The sequence below is a fragment of the Dermacentor silvarum genome, chromosome 9 (genome assembly GCF_013339745.2).
Source record: "Dermacentor silvarum isolate Dsil-2018 chromosome 9, BIME_Dsil_1.4, whole genome shotgun sequence".
Lineage (NCBI taxonomy): Eukaryota > Metazoa > Arthropoda > Arachnida > Ixodida > Ixodidae > Dermacentor > Dermacentor silvarum.
In genome coordinates this window covers 122,129,609-122,149,029 of record NC_051162.1, presented here as the reverse complement: position 1 = coordinate 122,149,029, position 19,421 = coordinate 122,129,609, and the positions used below count along the sequence as shown (strand labels likewise).

The 19,421-nt window shown below is 47.0% G+C and overlaps 1 protein-coding gene across 1 annotated transcript in view; it reads left to right on the top strand.

The window, feature by feature from the left end:
* The window catches only part of LOC125939900 (uncharacterized), a 38,019-nt gene extending 26,140 nt beyond the window's left edge, over positions 1-11,879 (top strand). The window contains exon 2 of the mRNA XM_049655423.1: positions 11,587-11,879. Within this exon, the coding sequence (XP_049511380.1) occupies positions 11,587-11,879 (293 nt within the window). The remainder of the gene's footprint in view (positions 1-11,586) is intronic.
* Positions 11,880-19,421: the final 7,542 nt, after the last annotated feature.

Below are 19,421 nucleotides of genomic sequence, written 5' to 3'. Positions count from 1 at the left end.
CAACCTTACACTTTTCAGCTAATACTAAACGCTGCAATGCGCGGTATGCGCACTCTTGGTTCTGTTTGCAGACTATCGAGAGAATTTAATTCTACACCGTTCCGCAAGATGTACACAACAATCTGTCTTCCTCAACTCGAATACGCGTCGGTCGTCTGGAACGGCATCTCTAGATCAAACAGTGACATTATAGATCGGGTCCAGAAAACGTTTCCAAGTATATATCATCACCGCTTTGCTAGCACGGACGATGGACCTTGCTCTAGCACTGTCGGGTTATTGTCGTTGCCCTTACTCCGCTGCCGACGTAATCGTGCTGACCTTCTGTTTCTTTTCAATCTCCTTCGCGGTATCCTGATGTGCCCCGAACTCCTCAGTTGTATCAAGTTTCGTATTCCGCGTAAGATCACCAGAGAACACAGACCTTTCCATGTTGCTGCCTGTCACCACCAACACTCAACCGTCCACAGAATACAGAGTCTCTAGAACGCCCACTTTCATGACCGTGATATTCTTCACAACTCGCCGTCATTATTCTGTTCTGAGCTTTGCGTTGTTGTCTCTTAGTTTCACATATTGTTTAACTTCCCTTATCCTCATTTTTCTTATGCATGCATTTTGCGCCAACGCTTACATGTATGTACACTTTTCTTTTCATGATTTATGTTCTTTATTCATTGTTATTTTTTTACTGATATTCCCGTGCTTTATTTCTTTTTCTATGTACACGTGTGCCAGCACATAGACCTCATGGTTGCTCATGGGCATGATAAATAAATGACTGATTCTTATTATTCTTTCCTGCACAGACATATGTACAACCATGTGAAGTGAACAGACGATTAATCCAAACAGGCCAATGCAAAATTAGGAAACTTTGTTTTTATTCAGATGCATTATCAGTGTAAATTAAAACGCGAAAATGGCACAAAAGCATCGAGTAGGTTGTTGCGCTTACCGATTCACCTGCAAATGTAGCAATGGCGAAAAGCAGACCCCACAACGTACATTTAGGACTATTCCATGCTTTCGTACCAGCTGTATAGGACGATAACATGTCGGCCTGTCATGTAATTGAGCGTAGTTGGCATTCCGTTGCAATAGTGATGTTCGCGTTTCAATTTCCACAGGTTGTGCGCTTTAATGTGAATCAGCGTTACATTTGCGATAAGTTTCTTGTTCACAATAAAGGAAAAAGTTAGGATAAAGGGAAATAAAATACAACTTGCCAGCAGGCAGAACCGAAGCATTACACTCCACTTCACGCGTCCGTTACTTTTCCAAATTGTTTGTTACTTTTCATTTGCTGTTCTGTTTTATCTTAAAGATGCACCGCTGGAAACAGAAAGACGTCAAAAAATGGCGCGTTCTAGAATCGCCGAACGTGCTATAAGTAAAGGACAATTGCTTAACCGTGATGACGTCAAAATATTGGCAATGGAACGAAACCTGCCTTCTCGGCATATTTGAAATCATTTATTATTCCGTAAACTTAAACTCTGGGGTTTTACGTGCCAAAACAACGATCTGGTTATGAAGCACGCCGTAGTGGGGTACTCCGGATTCACTTCAGCCACCTGTTAGCGTATGCTTAATGCGCGGTTACACACGATTCAGTAAACTACAAATATCATTAAACGGCCCCTCAACAAGTATGGGCTTTGCAAACAGACAAGCGCGGCGCTCGCATCATGTGGTGGCAATCTTGTCTGCAAATTTATACCAAGCGAATGCACCGCGCGAAAACAGGTCTAGTTTCATAGGAAAGCCCACGCGTCCATTTGTTTCGCGGGGACCCCGCTTCCAGCCAGAGTTAAGGTCACGAGCACGAATGCATCTACTTAATACCCACCGCCTGGAACATATACCGATTATGGCACGTGACATCGGTAAATCGTCCAAAGCATAACTCGCAGTGCCGCCACTGGAAGTGCGACGAGCAGCAAGCAAGCACGAGAAATAAATAAAGACGCAGTTTCGGCCGAAAGGCGAAGCATCGATTGCGAAAGCAAATTAGTACACAGCTATGCGAAATAGGGATAGTAGTTGTATCGGCCTTATAAATTTGTAAAAATTCGCCTACTAACTAAATTAACAAGCATGGTGTCACGCGCGCACAGGTAAACATGAACACATCTCACTCGATGACCGCGCACACTCGCTGTCAAAACGCTGGAGTGAGAATGCTCGGCAACAGCAGCGAGCGAATTCACCTTCTTGCTACATCTCGCTGCAATGCAGACAACTTTCAGGCAGCCAATGCAGAGAACTTTGAACTGAGCAAGGCCCCCGTAAGCCCTGATCGGCGGTGGTTGATGGGGCTCTGGAGCGCTGGCTTCGAGTCGCAGAGCACTCCCACCAGTTGCCAGGAGGGTTCTCAGCCAGGACATCGGCGGCTAGGTGAAGCCCCGCTAGTTCTGCCGCGGTGGAGCTCGCGGCGAAGGGAATCCGATATTGTCTGTTGACCACCCTAGCCGGAATGGTGCAGGCTGCAGCGGCCGATCCCCATCCACTGGGAAGTCGCGTTTGCTCTCCGCCGTGCGTTCGCTCCCCGTGAACGCGCGCGTCCCTCGCCCGGTGCATCAGGCGTTGTGGTGAGGGTGCGCGTGTGAACATCTAGCCGGGTTCGCACTGTCTGCACCCAATCGGTAAGCGTGTCGGTTGCGGACATGGTGCCAGAGGCTGCGCGGAAGGCAGGCCAGTCTGTTAGTCGGATCCGGCGTGTCTCCCCCACGAAGTCTTTTGTATTAATTCGGGTAGCAATGATTGAGTGGTCACTACCTAAATACTCTTCGAAGTTGTGCCAGTTTGCAGGAATGACGACCATGATAAAAGACTTCTCTTAACATCGCATTACATGCGAAACCTGTTCCACGTAAATCGTCCATAAAGGTGCTTGGTTTCACTTTACAAGCCAACGCCAACGCAACACATACCCTTCGCCAACTTACCACCCAATGTAACCAAATCATGCATATGTTTCTGCGTGTGTCTAACCGCCGACAAGGCTTCAACGAGGCTGATGTCTTACACCTTGTACAGGACTTGATACACTCACGCCTACTATACCACCTACATTATCACAACCTAACTTGCCCTGAACGCGCACGTATGTCTACCCTACTACGGAAAGCGCAGAAACTTGCACTTGGCCTTCCTATACACATGGCTACCCTTAACCTGGAGCGACTTGGGGTGACTAACACTTTAGAGGACCTTATAGAAGCCCACCAGGCCGCCCAGCTGACGCGCTTGAGATCTACACCTCGGGGACGGAATCTTCTTAGTTCACTTGGTTATCCACCCAGCACTAGTGTCCTTACATCGACGGGCCTTTCCCCAGCAGCGCGTGTCAAGCTCACGGTATCTCCTATTCCCCGCCATATGCACCCTACTCGCCATACTGCCCGCCGGGATCATCGGTCGCGTTACTTGCGGCGCGAATATCCCGTGGGCTGCAGCGCTGTTCGCGTGCTCTTCACTGACGCCAGCCCAGCGGATGAACGCGGGGGAGTCACGGTAGTAGTGGACTCTGATCTCGTGACCGTATTCGCAGCCTCGTAACGTACAATAACCGACGTATCCTTCCTGGAAGAACGCGCGATTGCCAGGGCAATCCTTTCCACCTCTTCTCTCCCTCCTTCTACCCCAAATCATATTCTCACAGACTCCCAGGCAGCTTGTCGGCGTTTTCTTTTCAACACTTTACATCCTACTACCACGTCCATACTGGAGTCCTTCATATCATCCACCTCGCATACTTTTCGGTTGGTCTGGGTGCCTGGGCACGCAGCGATCCCCGGTAATGAGCGCGCTCATGCGCTGGCCCGAGAACTCTCACACCGAGCCGCTGGGGATCGCTCTGCCATCATCCGACCGCAACCTTTCTCGTACGCATCCCAACTTGCTGAGATACGACCAACTCGGCAACACTACCCCCCACCTCATCCTTCCCTTACTCGCCGACAGGCTGTCTGTTGGCGACAACTACAGACGAATACTTTCCCGACGCCCCTGTTCTATTCCTACCTCTACCCCTCCCGTTGGTCCAGCTCAATGCCCGCACTGCGGTTGACCGCCCCACCCTACTGCATATGGTCTGGCTTTGCCAAGACATTCCCCACGTCCCTCCCGTTTCCAAACCCCACCCTCACCTCCTGGGAGAGCGGCTGTCGACGCGACGGCGACTGGGCCAGCCATGGCTGGTCGAGACCCGTGCCGAGTCGGTGGCTGCTACACTATGGGGCAACCGGCCTAAGGGCTCCACCTTCGAGGCACATCTGATCACGGGTCCTTTTTAATAAAGTTTCTCTTCTCTCTCTTCTCTCTCCCGCAAAGGGGCCCGCTTTTTCACTTCCACATCGCACATCAAGCAACCCATTGCGCCACAAACGGATTTGCAGAGGTACACAGACCGCCTATATATCTAACACCCTACCCGCGCTCTTGCATATCGGGGCGGTCTGGCTTTGCCTAACGCGCACCGACAGTGAACGCTTCGGTTCCCCACGTCCCTCCCGTTCCAACGCCACCTAGGTGGCGTTCACCGTACTCAGCACAGCAGCGTGGCCTCCCAATTAGCCTGAAAATGTTTCTGAGTTGATCGCGGAGGCTGATCGACGCGCGACGGCTGATTTGACTCGGGCGATTCAGTTACGTGCAATGGCGTTGTATTAGTGGTCGTTACCGTGCCGAGGCGGTGCTAGCTGCTACCTATGCACGACGGTTGCTCATGGTCACGACGTTGGAGTCTATGGAGGGCTCCACCTTCAGCGTGGGGCACAACTGAGGGCGCTTTAGCCACAAAACACAATAGACATTATATTCAATTGCAATAAAGTTTCTTCTCTCTCTCCCTCGCCCGCTTTCACTCGCACATACAGCATACGGCCAATGAGAGTTATTTTTTTCTATTGCCGGACGCGACCATCGAAGAGTGAGCTCTTAACAGCTTCGCTGCAAAATTATTGTAGTAAAACATTCCCTTGATGGCGCCTTACGACTTCCATTCTATATAGCCAAATTTTTCAACGGGGCATGGTGAGGGGTCCCTGAATAGAAATGACGCTAGTCTCCTTCCCACACGCGCCAAAGCACTCCGATCGATACTCAATCATTCATAATATGGTTTCTTTGCTGCCAACAACCACTGCGAGCAAAATGTCCGTATGGACGCCGAAAATCATTTTGGTTTCCTTTTTTTATGCTAAATGACCACCAGCCAATTTAACACTAGAAACACTTTGAAGTGGGCTTTCGCCTCGTGATTTGTGTGGGTGCGCCGATGTTGAGTGTGCATCATTTGCGTGCTGGATCGTTCGTGTTTAATGGCTCGTTTATTTAAATTATTAATGGCCTCTGCCAAGACAGCATTTCGTTTACCTGCTCAGTCCAGCTATCACCGACGGCTGATTGCGAAGGCCCTTGGTGCGCACTCTTGTCATGACAGAGGACATTATAAGCGTGTACTTGCAGACGTCAGACATGCGTCGATACCGCTAAGTTAAAGAGAAGCCGACGCTTCAAGAAAGAAGGGTCGATCGAGCGGCGAAGCGGCATCTGGCACAGTCGTTAGCAGCAATGGCGCGTCTGTGTGTTTCCTGAATGGCTCAAACACCGCTTCCATCGTGGCCTGGAATGCGGGACGAGAGGCATCCCGGACGTCTGGTGCCCTCTACTGGTAGTCGTACACTCGATGCTGCGTCACGTAATGATTCATTCAAGTGATTGGGATCTCTCCGCGAAAAGTAGGTAATATTCAGGTTTCATTTGATGTGTGAGGACGAGTTGTTCGAAAACATATTAGGCAAATTTCAGCTATGTCGTAACAAAACTGCAGGTTACATGCCAATTTGTTACTTCGTGACCCGTTGAGGCAATGAAACAGCCCAGGAACATGGAATTGCATTACGCCATAGCTGATATTTGCCTAAGATGTTCTCGAACACCTCGTTCTCACATATTAAACAAAGCCTGATGATTAACTATGTATCCTGAAGATATTTGATCTTCTAAAACTCTGATGCCTACTGTGAATTAAGCAGTACCAAGCGGACGACCACCAATAGAGGGTGCCGGAAATCTTGCGCTCTAATTTTTTAGAGCTGGTGAGGCATATATCGAGAGACAACCGAGTAAAACAGCATAGGAAGGACGTAAACGCACAGAATTTGCGTAAGTTCATCGTGGACTCAAGCAAGGATGCCATCTGGATCCGTTGTCGTTCACAGTTTTTGTTAGGGGCTTAGAAAATTGCTGAAAACAGTAAATTAGGTTTGGATTTACCTTACACCTGTAATTTGCAAAGTGTGCAGGAGAAGGTCCCTGGGCTTATGTATGCAGACGGCATAGTGCTACTAGCGGACAATTCAAGGGATTTGCAGAGACTTGCAAATATATGTCGCAATGCGTCAACGAATTAAGGCCTTATGTTTAGGAACAAGGAAATCGTGAATATGATATTTATTGAAGAGACAATAAATGGCAGCAAGTAATACCTATAGTCAAGCAAATATAAACACATGAGTATAATATAAAGAAAGAAAAGACCTACTCAAGCATCCACCAAAGTTATGTAAAAATTAAAGCGAAGTGGAATGGATCAATATTGTAACATAGAGCCCTTTGGTTTTACAATAAAGACGCGGAGGTGCAAATAATGTGGTAAAGCGCGGTGGGGTCAGTGCTAACGTAGATATAAATCGAAAATATAGTCGTGGTTGGAAGTTAACCGGGTTGCCGATTATCTTCAGGGGCCCGCGGTAAAACCACAAATTAGGCAGTGCAAGGTGTCATGGGCCGAGCTTCTTTTGAAGTCAGAAACTCGCAGATCAAGATTATTTTTGAAGAAAGACTACGGAACATAGATGAAAAGAAATGGCCGGCGAAATTTCACAAATACCTGTACCTGAAAAGCGCGGACTCAGAATGGAGGAAGAGTTCAAGAAATTTAGTGACCAAGTACAGGGTAATTGAAAGTGTAAATAGACAAATAGAGTCTTGAATCAAAAGGAAAGTGAGAGAAATTAAGACAGCAAGTTGGATGCAAAGAGTGGAAACAAGAAAAGTCACAGAGATTTACATATACAGTGACAGACCAATCGGGAGAGAAAATTTGTGCAATAATAGAAAGGGCAGTGTCTTGCTATATTGAGGACCGAATAGGCTGTGTGAGGACAAACGCATACCGGAGCAAATAATCGCAACAGAATTAGTAATGTGTCTGCTGCAGGAGAATTCCGGAAATTACTCAGCTAATGGAATGCCAAGATGTTCGCGCAGCAAGATCCTTAGGAAACGTGCTCCTGCCAGAGGCACAGGGATTCAAAGCGGATGGACATTAGAACCATAGGTAACTGCAGAATAGAGATAGAGATCTTAAAGCAGACCGAAAAGGTCAAAGAGAGATAGCCGAAATTGGAGACCAATAGATGTAGTAAAGCCTGTTTACACCAAGCAGGCTAGGCGCCTGTTTTTCGCAGCCTTGATTCAAAGGGGATCTCACTGAACATCATCATAAGCAGCAACGTCATCTCATGTCACGTACGTAGTTCTGAGGTTAAGCCTCCGAAATGATGCACTGCGCGATGGCTACGTGCGTGCTTCCTGATCTCAGAGGTTAGGACCTTCCAAAATGTTCCCCCGACTCCTCCGCAACAGGGTCGGGCACATCTCCAGTCGCGCATTGAGAAAAGTGGATTGTGCTCTGATGGCCTACTGTCCTTCCGGGTACGCTTTTTTCCATGATCTTCGGAAAAGGGCGGTATGACAGCTTTGTTTTTTTTTTTTTTTTTGTTTTTTTTTTTTTTGCTTGGCCCCACTGTCCTCGCCTTCAATCGGGCCCTTGCGCTTTGGGATGACGACGAGCCAGTTTTTACGTATGGTCGAGCGGTTGGCTCGCATATATATTGCCCTTCCGGCAAGTCCAATTCAGAGGCGGTAAAACTTATGCCGTTCTCGCCACTTTTTCGCTGTTTTCTTTAATTCATTTTCTGTTTTTTTTTTTACGGCACCGGGAAGCAGTGTGAAGGTCAAACGGCCGAATAAGACATCCGACCAATTTCAAGAAACGGCCTTGAATTTTTTTCTTTTTTTTTCATTTGTGACGAAGAGTTGGGAGGAGGCGAGAGAGCTGCCAGCGGGTATCTCGGAGATCTTGAAGAAAGATCTCCCCTGAATCCCCTAGCACTGTTTCCGCGAAAGCAAACAAAGTGATACAAGTGTCACACGGGTGCTTTCAGTTGAGCTTGATCGAAATCAGATTTCTCAATCGCGATTGACACATTTGCGTATTGCCTGCTCTAATTCGGCTTCATGAAAACTGATGTTGGTATGAATCGCACAGCAACGGCTACATTCCTCGTAAGGAGATTTTTGGGGTCAGAGGCAGCAAGCCTTTTAAAGTTGTCACTGGGAGTAATTTGTCCCTACGTACGGCGCCACGTTTAACTGTGGCAACGCAACGGTGTCAATAGGTACAATTACCGATGTATTGTTGTTGCTTATTCATTAGGGGAGAAAGAAAGCGAAGGTGGCTCTCTGTATATAGGACCGGTTATCCCAAAGCTGCAAACAGGATTCAGGAAAAAAAGGAGAAGACAAGATCATATTAACATAATCAAATAATAAAACAATGCTGTACACTCCACATAGGCTCACGGCAACGAGGTGGATTGGCCCCACAGAGAAGGGACGTTGTGTATTTTCTTAATAACGTTTGTTCTCTCTGTTTGAAGTTTTAGACACGCCATTTGCTAAGAAGCTAGGACATTCTGCTACTGAGCGCATATTCAATCGCTGGTCACGTTCCACTTGGGAGCTGAACCCACAAATCACTCTGGTGCGTTTCTTTGGGCCTATGTAAGACTGATGATTGAGAGGAAAGACAAAGTGCATCAGGAAATTCATGCTTATGCAACAGAAAAATGGCCACTCCCAACATGATACGAAGCTTCTTGAGCCAGAAAATACGCAGGGACAAAGTATGGGCGATAACGCCGCCCCTTGGGGGCCCAGTGCCCATTCCCCGTGACGACATGATATTTAAGAGTGTGTACTCTGGTCGGATGAATCACGTCTGAGTAAATGTAAGCATTGCTTTCTGAAGGATCCGAAAACTCGACGTAGCATGTTTCTAATGAACTCTTACTCCTCTAAAAACCACCCAGATAACCACGCAAATAGGAGCTGCGTAACGTCACAATGTCGTCACACTGACGTCAGAAAAATCCGTGACATCACACTGACATACCTGCACTGAAGCTCTGACGCGAACTTCAAGAATTGGAAGCTCTGCCTTCATCTTCTGCCACTGCTAGTCCAGTTTTTTTTTTATTTATATAAGGTTTATAGATGTAAATGAAAATAACCAAAACTGGCTTCTTGATGCTCTAGTATTCCTCTCTATTACATCTTACATTCATTTTTGGCCTCAAAAGATTTAAAGCTGGACCCTCCACCACGGCGTCAATTGTAGCCCCTGTATTTTACCCTTGTATTGCAGCCTTACAAAACCCAATCAGCCAAACAATCAATCAAACAATTAATTAATCAAAACGTTTTGTTAAACTAAATGAATTGCCCTGTTTGTCAAGCGTTTACCCGAAATCCAATAGAGAGAGAGAGAGAGAAATAGAAGCAGAAAGCTTTTCTACTGTTTGGTGCAGAAATTTCAAAAACGTCAGTGGACGAGACACACACAAGCGCTCAGTTTCGGCGGTGTTGGTCTGTTGCTTTTTCTAAGTTTCTGCACGAAACATGAGAAAAGATGTACCAAGAAGCCAAAACTGATCGCCTGCAAAGGTACGATAAGAATGGTTTGCGGGAATTTAAATCAGTCGGACTAGTTTTTTTTTATCGTTCACATGAATTGAATTTCTTTCTTCTGTCACGTACTTCAAGTGATGTTCTCGACGTGCGCACGCTCGCGATGAAGAGGCGGCGTGGGGGCGCATAAGTAAGCAGCGGAAGGGTTGCTTCTAAAGTTTATTTAGCGTTTAGTTCAGCGCGAGCTTTTTGGTTCTTGTCTCCTCTCTCATTGTCCTCAAGAGTTTTCGAACTGTTATTTTCCTGCGGTAAAGCAAGGTCCAAGACCTCTAAACATTAGCAAAATACAATCAAACATGGAAGCACGTTAAATAACTTCGTATGTAGTGCACTCTCGTTACCTGGACCTCAAGTGGCCAGACAAGCGAGTTCCCTTTATCCGGAGTTTCGTTTACCGAAAGATTCAGCTCAAGCATACATGAGATGCTCTTTTGAAAAAAGCAGGAGCTTTATTCCCAACAGCAGAGAACAGGTACCAGCTGATCTTATTACAAAGCTTCTAACAAAGTTTCCACTTGAAAGCAGCCGCTGATTAGAGGTAGAAGCACAATACAGGCTTAAAACAAAACAAGATTCATATAGCAAAGAAAGTGTCATTTTACTGAAGCAACCACTCTCGAAGTAATCGATAAGTTTCATATGGGTCTCCAGCGAGAGCACATTGCGCGATCGTTTCTGTAGCGCCATCACAAGCTCTATAAAAGCAAACTCACAGCTCAGCCACACAGACAACACACAGAAACCACCGCAAGCCACGACCACGGTAGATCGACCCACACTAACCTTGCAACCAACCAAAGCCGAGAAACACCGCCTTCGTGAAAACGTCAGCAAGAACACCCACGAGAACGCGAAATGGAACGGCGCAAACTGAGATGCATGTCGCGATGCCGCTGAGATTGGCCGCAGAGTTTCAATTTTGTTAATATTTCTTGGCTGCGTTTACCCGAAGTTTGAAAAAGTTTGCTTCCGTTGAAATGATTTCTTTTGCACTGCCTTCATGCTAAACCAATGCATAAGGCTGCTGTTTAGTTTAAGCAGAAATGCCGTTTAAGCGAATCCCGTTTACCAAAATTGTAGTGCAATACCACTTTCTAAGAAACAGTTTTGGTTTCGGCACCTACGACGTGGATGCACCATGACGTCATAACCAATTTGCTCACTCCGTTCGTGCGATCTCTGCGATCGCCGTATGTAAGCGCAGAGAGCGCAGCCAGAAGAAAAATGCGCACCACTCTTGCTTACAATTTTCCTTTCGAGAAACGTCGCCATACATAGCCTTATTTTTTTATTTTATTCACCATACCTTACAGGCCCATTGAAAGGCTTTGAGAACAGGGTAGCAAATTCTACAAAACAAAGAAAGTTAGCATCAAATAAAATTGTAACAAAACAAAGGTTAAAAATACTGCAGTTTACCATCATTGTATAATGTTATCAAAGGGCGCATTCAGGCTATAACGAAATTTCGCGGTTGGACATGGATGCGATGTGGTCTGTAAGATTGTCCGCCATACGACGTGAGCAAATTTTTGTGCGACAGCACTTTTGTAAAACGAAACAAACATTGTCCGATAGTGTCCGTGGCAGAAGCTCCACCGAAGAAAGAGCCGACGCCCAAGGGACACATATGCTCTACTAAACGTATCTCTGAAAATCTGTTCCACTTACACGTGGAGTCCGAGTAGAACGAAATTACGAGTTTACGTTCAAAACGAGGGTTAAGAGGAACACCTTACGCCGCGTCTCTGACCTGCCCAGATCTGGGCAGCAGACTGTGCACGGCCAACCCGTTCATCGTGTGGGCCAACGAAACGGGCGAGGGCTCGGCGGGAGCACTCATGGTCTGGCTGCTGGCGACGCGGGACATCATGCCTTACTGCGACCTACACATCGTGACGCCAGAGGGCGCCGGCGTGGTCATGCACTTCCTGTCGGCTAGCCTACGCAGGGCGCCGCCACGCCGCCCACTCCGACGCGAGGCCACCATGCTGCCGCAGGGGCCTCAGGGTTGCGTGGACACCGTCACCGTGGTGCACTTGCCCAGGTGCTAAGCCGAGACGCGCGCACACAGTGCACACAATCTCGCGCCATACGTTTTGCCACCGCGACGAATAGTCGTCCGCGTTTGAAGTGCGGAGACGACATTCTTGCTCGTTTCATTTTATTGCGTTCAACGAAGGTCCTTGGACCTTAAAACTCGATAAAAAAAAGCACTGTCAAGCATCACAGTTAGCGCCCGAAAATAATTTACTGCGATAGTTTTTATGCGAACCAGTTCTAGCTTCGTTTTTCAGGTGGTGACTGTGTCGGGGCCACAGGACGCAGAAGGCGGTCACATGGCAGCAGAAGATTGTGACGTTTCGGCGCTCCCTCTGGCTAATTATAGCTCGTTAGCTACGTTGCTCTTCATTATACGCGATCTGATGTAGCAGCATAACGGACCACCGAGTGAGCTGGAACGAGATGCAAAGCGTCGCAATGTTCTGCTGCCATAGAACCACCTGCTGGGTCTTCTGTTTTTCTTTTTCGAAAGAATTTTTTTTTCATTCTGAATGAAAAAAAGGAGTTAAATTCTGTCTTGATTCACTTGTTTGCTTGCGTAGACATTAAACTATGGTGTTTACCCACTGCGGGAAATGACTAAGATGGTGGCGGTTAAAGCAAAGAAGGGAGACAAAATAAAAAAAAAAGTAGACACGGTGACACGAGAGAATGTATTATTAACATGACAAATATAGAGACACCTGTGTTAGGGAGGAAAACCACTAAGATAAAAGGAAAATCAAGTTTGGAAGTAAAAAGACAATTATGAATGTTATATCCAATCTCATGAGGAATACAGTTACTATTTCCAGCCAATAACATTGTATTATCATCCGGTAACAGATATTCCCAAATGGCTATACAGATACTGAGCTGCCAAAACAAAATTTAATATACCTTTCCCTCTGGACTTTTAACTTTATATGATTTTAAAAGAAGACAGTCAAATGGCTCAGGTTGTTTACGGGTATAGATGCCTCATATAGGTGGCACTAGACTAGATATGTGTAGGTAGAAACTTAATAATCAAGTAGAACAGCGCAATTTCGAGAGCCAAATGACCAATGATTCATAACATAAACGCTTTTACAGCTATAAATAATTGATTCAATAGACGCAACGTGTTAACGACGGCGTCATTTCATCTTGCTTTCCAGCGGTGACAGCTAGGCTCACTACTGAGAGGATATAGCATCGTTTCGGCAGTATTATTTAGGACACTGGCCGCATATTTGTCCGTCCACTAGCTGCCGCCAGTCACCGCGTCACTTCGAATCTTTATAAAGTACACTGAATAATCAACCAGTGCTCAGAAACAACCAGCGGCTCTAGGAATTGGCGCACTTGAGCAAGGGATTGAAACTAAAACAGAGAAAATCGCATGTACACAACACTTTCTTGTGTGCCGCATAACTATGCACATACACAAGCGAACACAAAAAAAACAGCCACTCCACAAACCAGCTATTACCGTAAGATTCAGCACAAGAGGCAGACAGAACACATTCAGTGTGACATGTGTCATCATCATCACCATCGTTATGCTATTTATCGTCCACTCCTGGCAGTGCTACCAACTCTATGAAATTTTGCCGAGCTATAAGAACTTTAGGCCTCGATTTCTGCTATCAAAATTACAAATGGGGCTATCTCTTATTCATATACTCAAAGCTAACTAGTGTTGCGACCCGACCAACAAAAATAGCATATATTTGAGTAGTTTTTTTATAACTATAAATGCAGCTACAAGTATTGGTGGCACCGCTAAATGCTGTGATAACAGCTTTTTTTTAGACCTAACTTATTCAAGTGTGACGCAGGCATACTCGCAATACATTGAACTTTCTTGGCGTTCAGTAAAATCAAATCAAATTTCATGTTCATTTTTTGACACCAAGTGTCGGGGTGTTACCCCGACACTTGGTGTCAACGACTATACCCCATTTACATGGAAAGTGTACGAATTCAAATTGTGTTCAATGCCTACATGGACCCTTACACGATTCATACGTTTCAATGTTTTCTGAATCTCTTCTTTATTTACTCATAGCATTGATAAACCTATTCAAAAGAAGGCCCCACAGCACACTGCTAAAGGGGACCTGCTGTTAGAAAATTAGAAAACAGGCAAATGTAACCCATATTGCAGTCGAACGCCTCCAGATCTAACGCCAACACAACAAGATTACCTGTAGAACAAAGGAATTTAGGAGTCCCCAACTGCTGATCTGTTGCTTTAAAGCGAACGCTCGTATATCGGGCGCGGCGCCAAGACTGCATTCCGCATTATGTATGGCAGCCCTATCTCTCCCCGCACCCCCCCCCCCCCAACCCATCAAGGAAGCAAAAAAAATATATATATATACATCCCAACCACCCAAACGGCCTAAAACTCGGCCGAGGGATACCAGGTTGTGTGCGTGTGTCACTCACTAAGTAATCACAGCACTTTAATTTTAAAATATGCGTCACTTACATAGAAATTACCTGCGTGATGTATTTTTTGTAGAACGACAAAGCTATAATGATGTATGTTTTTTCAAAACGCGAGATCGATAAGTTAGGTATGATTTGTCCCAGCGAATGACGGTACATACCCTGTATGCCATTCATATTTAGAGTGTACTAACTTCTTCCCCGCGGTGCTTTAGGTGACTGAAAGCATCTTTAAATAATGACCATTGCTGAGAACCGCGCTAATTCCTCCGATTGTATCAGTTCAGGTGGCTGACCATCCATAGGATGCTGCCAAAAAATTTTTTTTCAAACATAATGATTCGCTTTCGTTGCTACTGCTATCACATTATATATACTGCGAGAAGGCCACGAGATTTTCCGGAGCTTCCCAATGCCTCAATTACCACCCTGGTGGTTTAAGTCTAATATTCCAGCACCAACCTATCACTAGTCCTCTTGGTAACTGCTTCACAGATTCCATTCGAAGCACTTGTTCCATGCTAAGAATATTTTAAGCACAAACTCACATGATAATGAACACGCGCAGCCGAAAGAGACGCACCCAAGTGCTGAACATTCCAAATGCTCTTTAATGTACGGATGAATTTTATGCAGGAGGTTGGACGACAAAAATTTACTTGTTATTCTCATGCTTTGATGCAATGTTCAACAACAAAAAGAAACAAAGAAAGGAATCGCGCTAGTAAAACTCGCCGAAACAACTCTTCCTAGCAAATACATCATTCATTTTTTAGCGTCGACAGGTTCTTCTTCTGCTGGGATATTTCCTGCCTATTTCGTGCTTCGCATGTGCAGTGCTCCGGCATACGCTTTCACACGTAGTAGTGAAGAATTTTTGGTTACAGCGTCATTTTTTGTGTTCGCGGCCTGGAAACGTGATGTCGAAGTTTTGAAGAACTTGGTCGACGGTTCCCGCCAAAAAATGACAAATGGAAAGTGCTCGCCCTTTTTGCGACGTGGAACGTGAACACGCGCAAAAAAATCTGAGAAGCCCGCGAGAGCTGTAATAGAGACGGAAAGCCTGCAGATCGCGAAAAGCGACAGCTTGCATGCCCAAATTGGGAGCTTTTCCTCCCAAGGTCACCTACGCATGCGCTCACACAACATGCGAGCGAGTGAACTGACGCCGTCTACTCCGGGATTACTACTGGTAGCTCGTTTCAAGCGCAGTATACGGCATGCAATTAGGGCAGTATTCAATAATAGGTGCTGCTAAAATGCGAGACGATATCGCGATTTTTGTGCGTCGCGTCCATAGAAGAACACGGAAACGATGGCGTTCATTTGTCGTGCTGCGGCGAAAACTGCAATTCCTCCTCCCCCGATCATGACTTTATCCAACTGCCCGTGCGATCTGTCACGGCCTAGCAGATTCCTCTCCCCTAATACTTCTTTATCCGTGGCTCATCCTAACACGTGGTTGCAACTCCAGGTACTGGTGCATGACGTCGCGTGAAGTTATACCATCGGCATAAAAAAACTGGTAGCCCCTCCCATGTGGAGGAGATGGGGGCAAGCGAAGCTTGTCGCGTGTTTCTTCGCTGTCCCTCCGAACGAATTGCACTGACGAGTACCACGTTGTGCTCGAACCACAACCGGTCACACGCACTGCAGCTGGCTCCGTAGTTCCGGTTGAGAAACTCACGTTGAAACCTGGCCGTCTCACCGGGGGAGTCGGCGCTACCTTTATCGAGGCGTGCGCCACCGTTGTCGGGTTCCTGGAGGGCTAGACGACGCTGACGTACGTTTGGCCTCAGCATCGCGTTCCCGCAACTCAGGGTCGGCGGCTCTTCGATGATGTTTCGGCTGGGCTTCGGAGGCCCTCACGCTAGAATCGGCACGTCTCGACGACGAGGCCTTTCCCGAGCCCGTTCATCTGCATGGATTTCCATGAAAAGTTGTCCGTTAGATAAGACATTGAATGGCTCATACCCCCTTAAGCCATGGATTATACCTCCGTTCTACACTGCAATGATTAGCAGCACCGCAGCCATCTGTGGAAGCAGACGACGACGACGAACGAGGGAGCAGTGGCACGAGCGCAAGCCCACCACCTCTGCATATAAAACATCGCTTATAAGGGAGCGTATGATCATAGCCTCCTATATACAGCGTCTGTCGCCACTTATATTGCGATAGCAATTGTATGGACACTCCAAGCAGATTTCTGCCGTCGGCATCACCAGAGGTTCCGTATGAAGTCCAACGGCGATGAAATCATCGCCGCACGCTGTATGTGCGAGTGAAAGCGCGCGAGGGACGCGCGCTTTCACGAGAAGCGAACGCACGGCGGAGAGCAAACGAGACTTCTTTCGTCGCGCGAAAGGCCGTGGGGGGAGGGAGGGACGGAGGGGAGGCGGCGTTTAGCCGCGGCACCAAATGCGTATTTATATAAAAAAGTTGTCGCAGTTTCACCTGAAAGGCGAAGCATCAATTGCGATAGCAACCTTGTAGAGAGCTATACGGAGTAATGATATTAGCTTTATCAGCTGTATAAACTTGGACATGCAGCAGCATCGCAACACGCAGAACTGTTGTCGACGCCATCGGCGTTTTGCCCGCGTTCGCTCAAAATGCGTGCGGCGTTGGTGACTGTTGCCGGAGCCTCTGATATAAATAGGCACTGCGTGCCGCAGCTAAACGTCGCCTCCCTTCCCTCCCCCTCCCCCACGGCCTCTCGCTCGTCGGAAGAAGGCGCGTTTGCTCTACATACATGGTGATTGTGAAGGAGAACAGAGACGCCTACTTCTTCAGCCCTTAAGCGAGCACGGCGCAGAACGCGCGTTTGTTCTCCGCCGTGCGTTCACTTCCCGTGAAAGACGCGCCCCTCGCGCCCTTTCACTCGCACATACAGCGTTCGGCGCACGGCGACGACTTCTTCTCCAAATGACGTCATACGGAACCTCACGGCGACGGCGACGGCAGAAATCTGCTTTTGAGTGTCCATATAATTGCTATCGCAATAAAACGTTACGAGGCGAGAAGGAGGTAAAGACTTCCGACGCTGCTCGACGAGTGCCCCGTTCTGATCTCGTCGAAAACCTCGATCCGAGCGACCGCCAGAGGCACCGGCAACAGTCACCAACGCCGCGCGCGTTTGGTGCGAACGTGGGCAAAACGCCGACGGCGTCGACAACATTTCTGCGTGTTGCTGGTGCTACTACATGTCCAAGTTTCTACAGCTGATAAAACTACTATACATACTCCGTATAGCTAGCTGTCTACTAATTTGCTATCGCAATTGATGCTTCGCATTTCGGGTGAAAGTGCGAAATTTTTCTTGTCGCAACGAAGTGGTCTCCTCCGCTGGTCACGTGACCTGCGCTCCACCGGCACGACCCTCACCCTCTCATGGTCACGTGACCTGCGTGACGCCAGACAGACGGCGAAGGCTCGACTAAGAACAGCTCCGCTGTTTAAAGAAATTAGCACGCGAAGACCTTATAATGTAAAGCTGGGCAACCTACTCTGTTAAAAAAGTTCAAAGGATTATGTGCCTGAACCCTTTATGCGCCCTTTCCCTAATTTGTTTTCAGCACGACTGATATATCATTGTGACGGCAATTTTTTTTTTTTGAATCCTGCTAATATAGCGCATTTATTTGCACTGACAATAAGAGTTCTGTATTTAGTGTGGTACATTAGAACCTATTCCTGTAATACTGCTCCAAAATATCTTGCTCATTCATTCATTCATTCATTCATCTATTTATTTAAAAATAGCTTACAGGTTCAAAGGGCATTGAGTAAGGGGGTTTACTTATTACAATGATAGCACAAGCAAACTAGTTTGGAACATGGTTACAATGCAGGGGAACATCAAAACGCAACGCAACAGAGTAAAAAGAAAAATGCAAAACAAGTTTTCAACGTAAGTGAAGAAAAAAAAATGTCACAGTTTCGCCCTAAGGGCGAAGCAATGAATGCGATAGCAACACAGCAATGTCATACGAAGTAAGGTGAGCGGCTTTGGTAGCAACACAACACGCAGAACTGTTGTCGACGCCATCGGCGTTTTGCCCGCGTTAGCTCAAAATGCGTGCGGCGTTGGTGACTGTTGCTGGAGCCTCTGATATAAATAGGCACTTGGTGCCGCAGCTAAACGTCGCCTCCCTTCCCTCCCCCTCCCCCACGGCCTCTCGCGCGTCCGAAGAAGGCGCGTTTGCTCTACATATATGGTGATTGTAAAGGAGAAAAGAGACGCCTACTTCTGCAGCCCTTAAGCGAGCACGGCGCAGAACGCGCGTTTGCTTCCCGCTTCGTTGCTTGCGCGTGGGGGATTGAGTGCGTTCGCTGTCCGTGATAGCGTGCGTCCCAGCACGCTTGCGCTCGGGCATACGGCGCGCGGTGAAGATTTTATCTATACGGAACCTCACGGCGACGGCGACGGCGACGGCGACGCCGACGGCAGAAATCCGGTTGAAGTGTCCATATAATTGCTATCGCAATAAAAGAACTTAAACGACGAGACCATGTTACAGCACCATTTAAGAAAAAAATATGTACCTCAAGCTTGTGGCAAAATGTGTTCAGGTTATTATCAGAGGCGATATCATCGGAAAGATCGTTCCACATGCGGATGGCTTGTGGAAGTGCGCATGTGTTAAAAGCGTTCTTATTGCCAAATATGTGAGTGAAGCTGAGGTGTAACGAGGCTATCTTATTGCTGTATACGTACTTGTGAAACAGGCATAGGAGACACATTTGACGGCGAATGGCCAATGGTTGAGGGGAATGATCAAGTTTAAGTTGAGTCACACTTGAATGATGGTCATAGTTCCTTGAAATGTAACGGGCGGCTATGTTCTGAACTGCTTCAAGCATGTTAATTTGATAATGAGCGGAAGGAGACCAAACAGATGAGGCATATTCAAGTTGTGGGCAGACGAAAGTTAGATAGGATAATTTGCGAACGTTTGAGGGGCAATGACGGAGGTTGCGTCGTAAATACCCTAAGGTTTTTGAGGTTTAGCGCACGCAGCAGTGATGCGTTCAAACCAGGAGAGGTCTGGTGTAAGGTAAACGCCAAGATATTTATGACATGATACCTGGGACAGCTTGTCTTCCTGTGT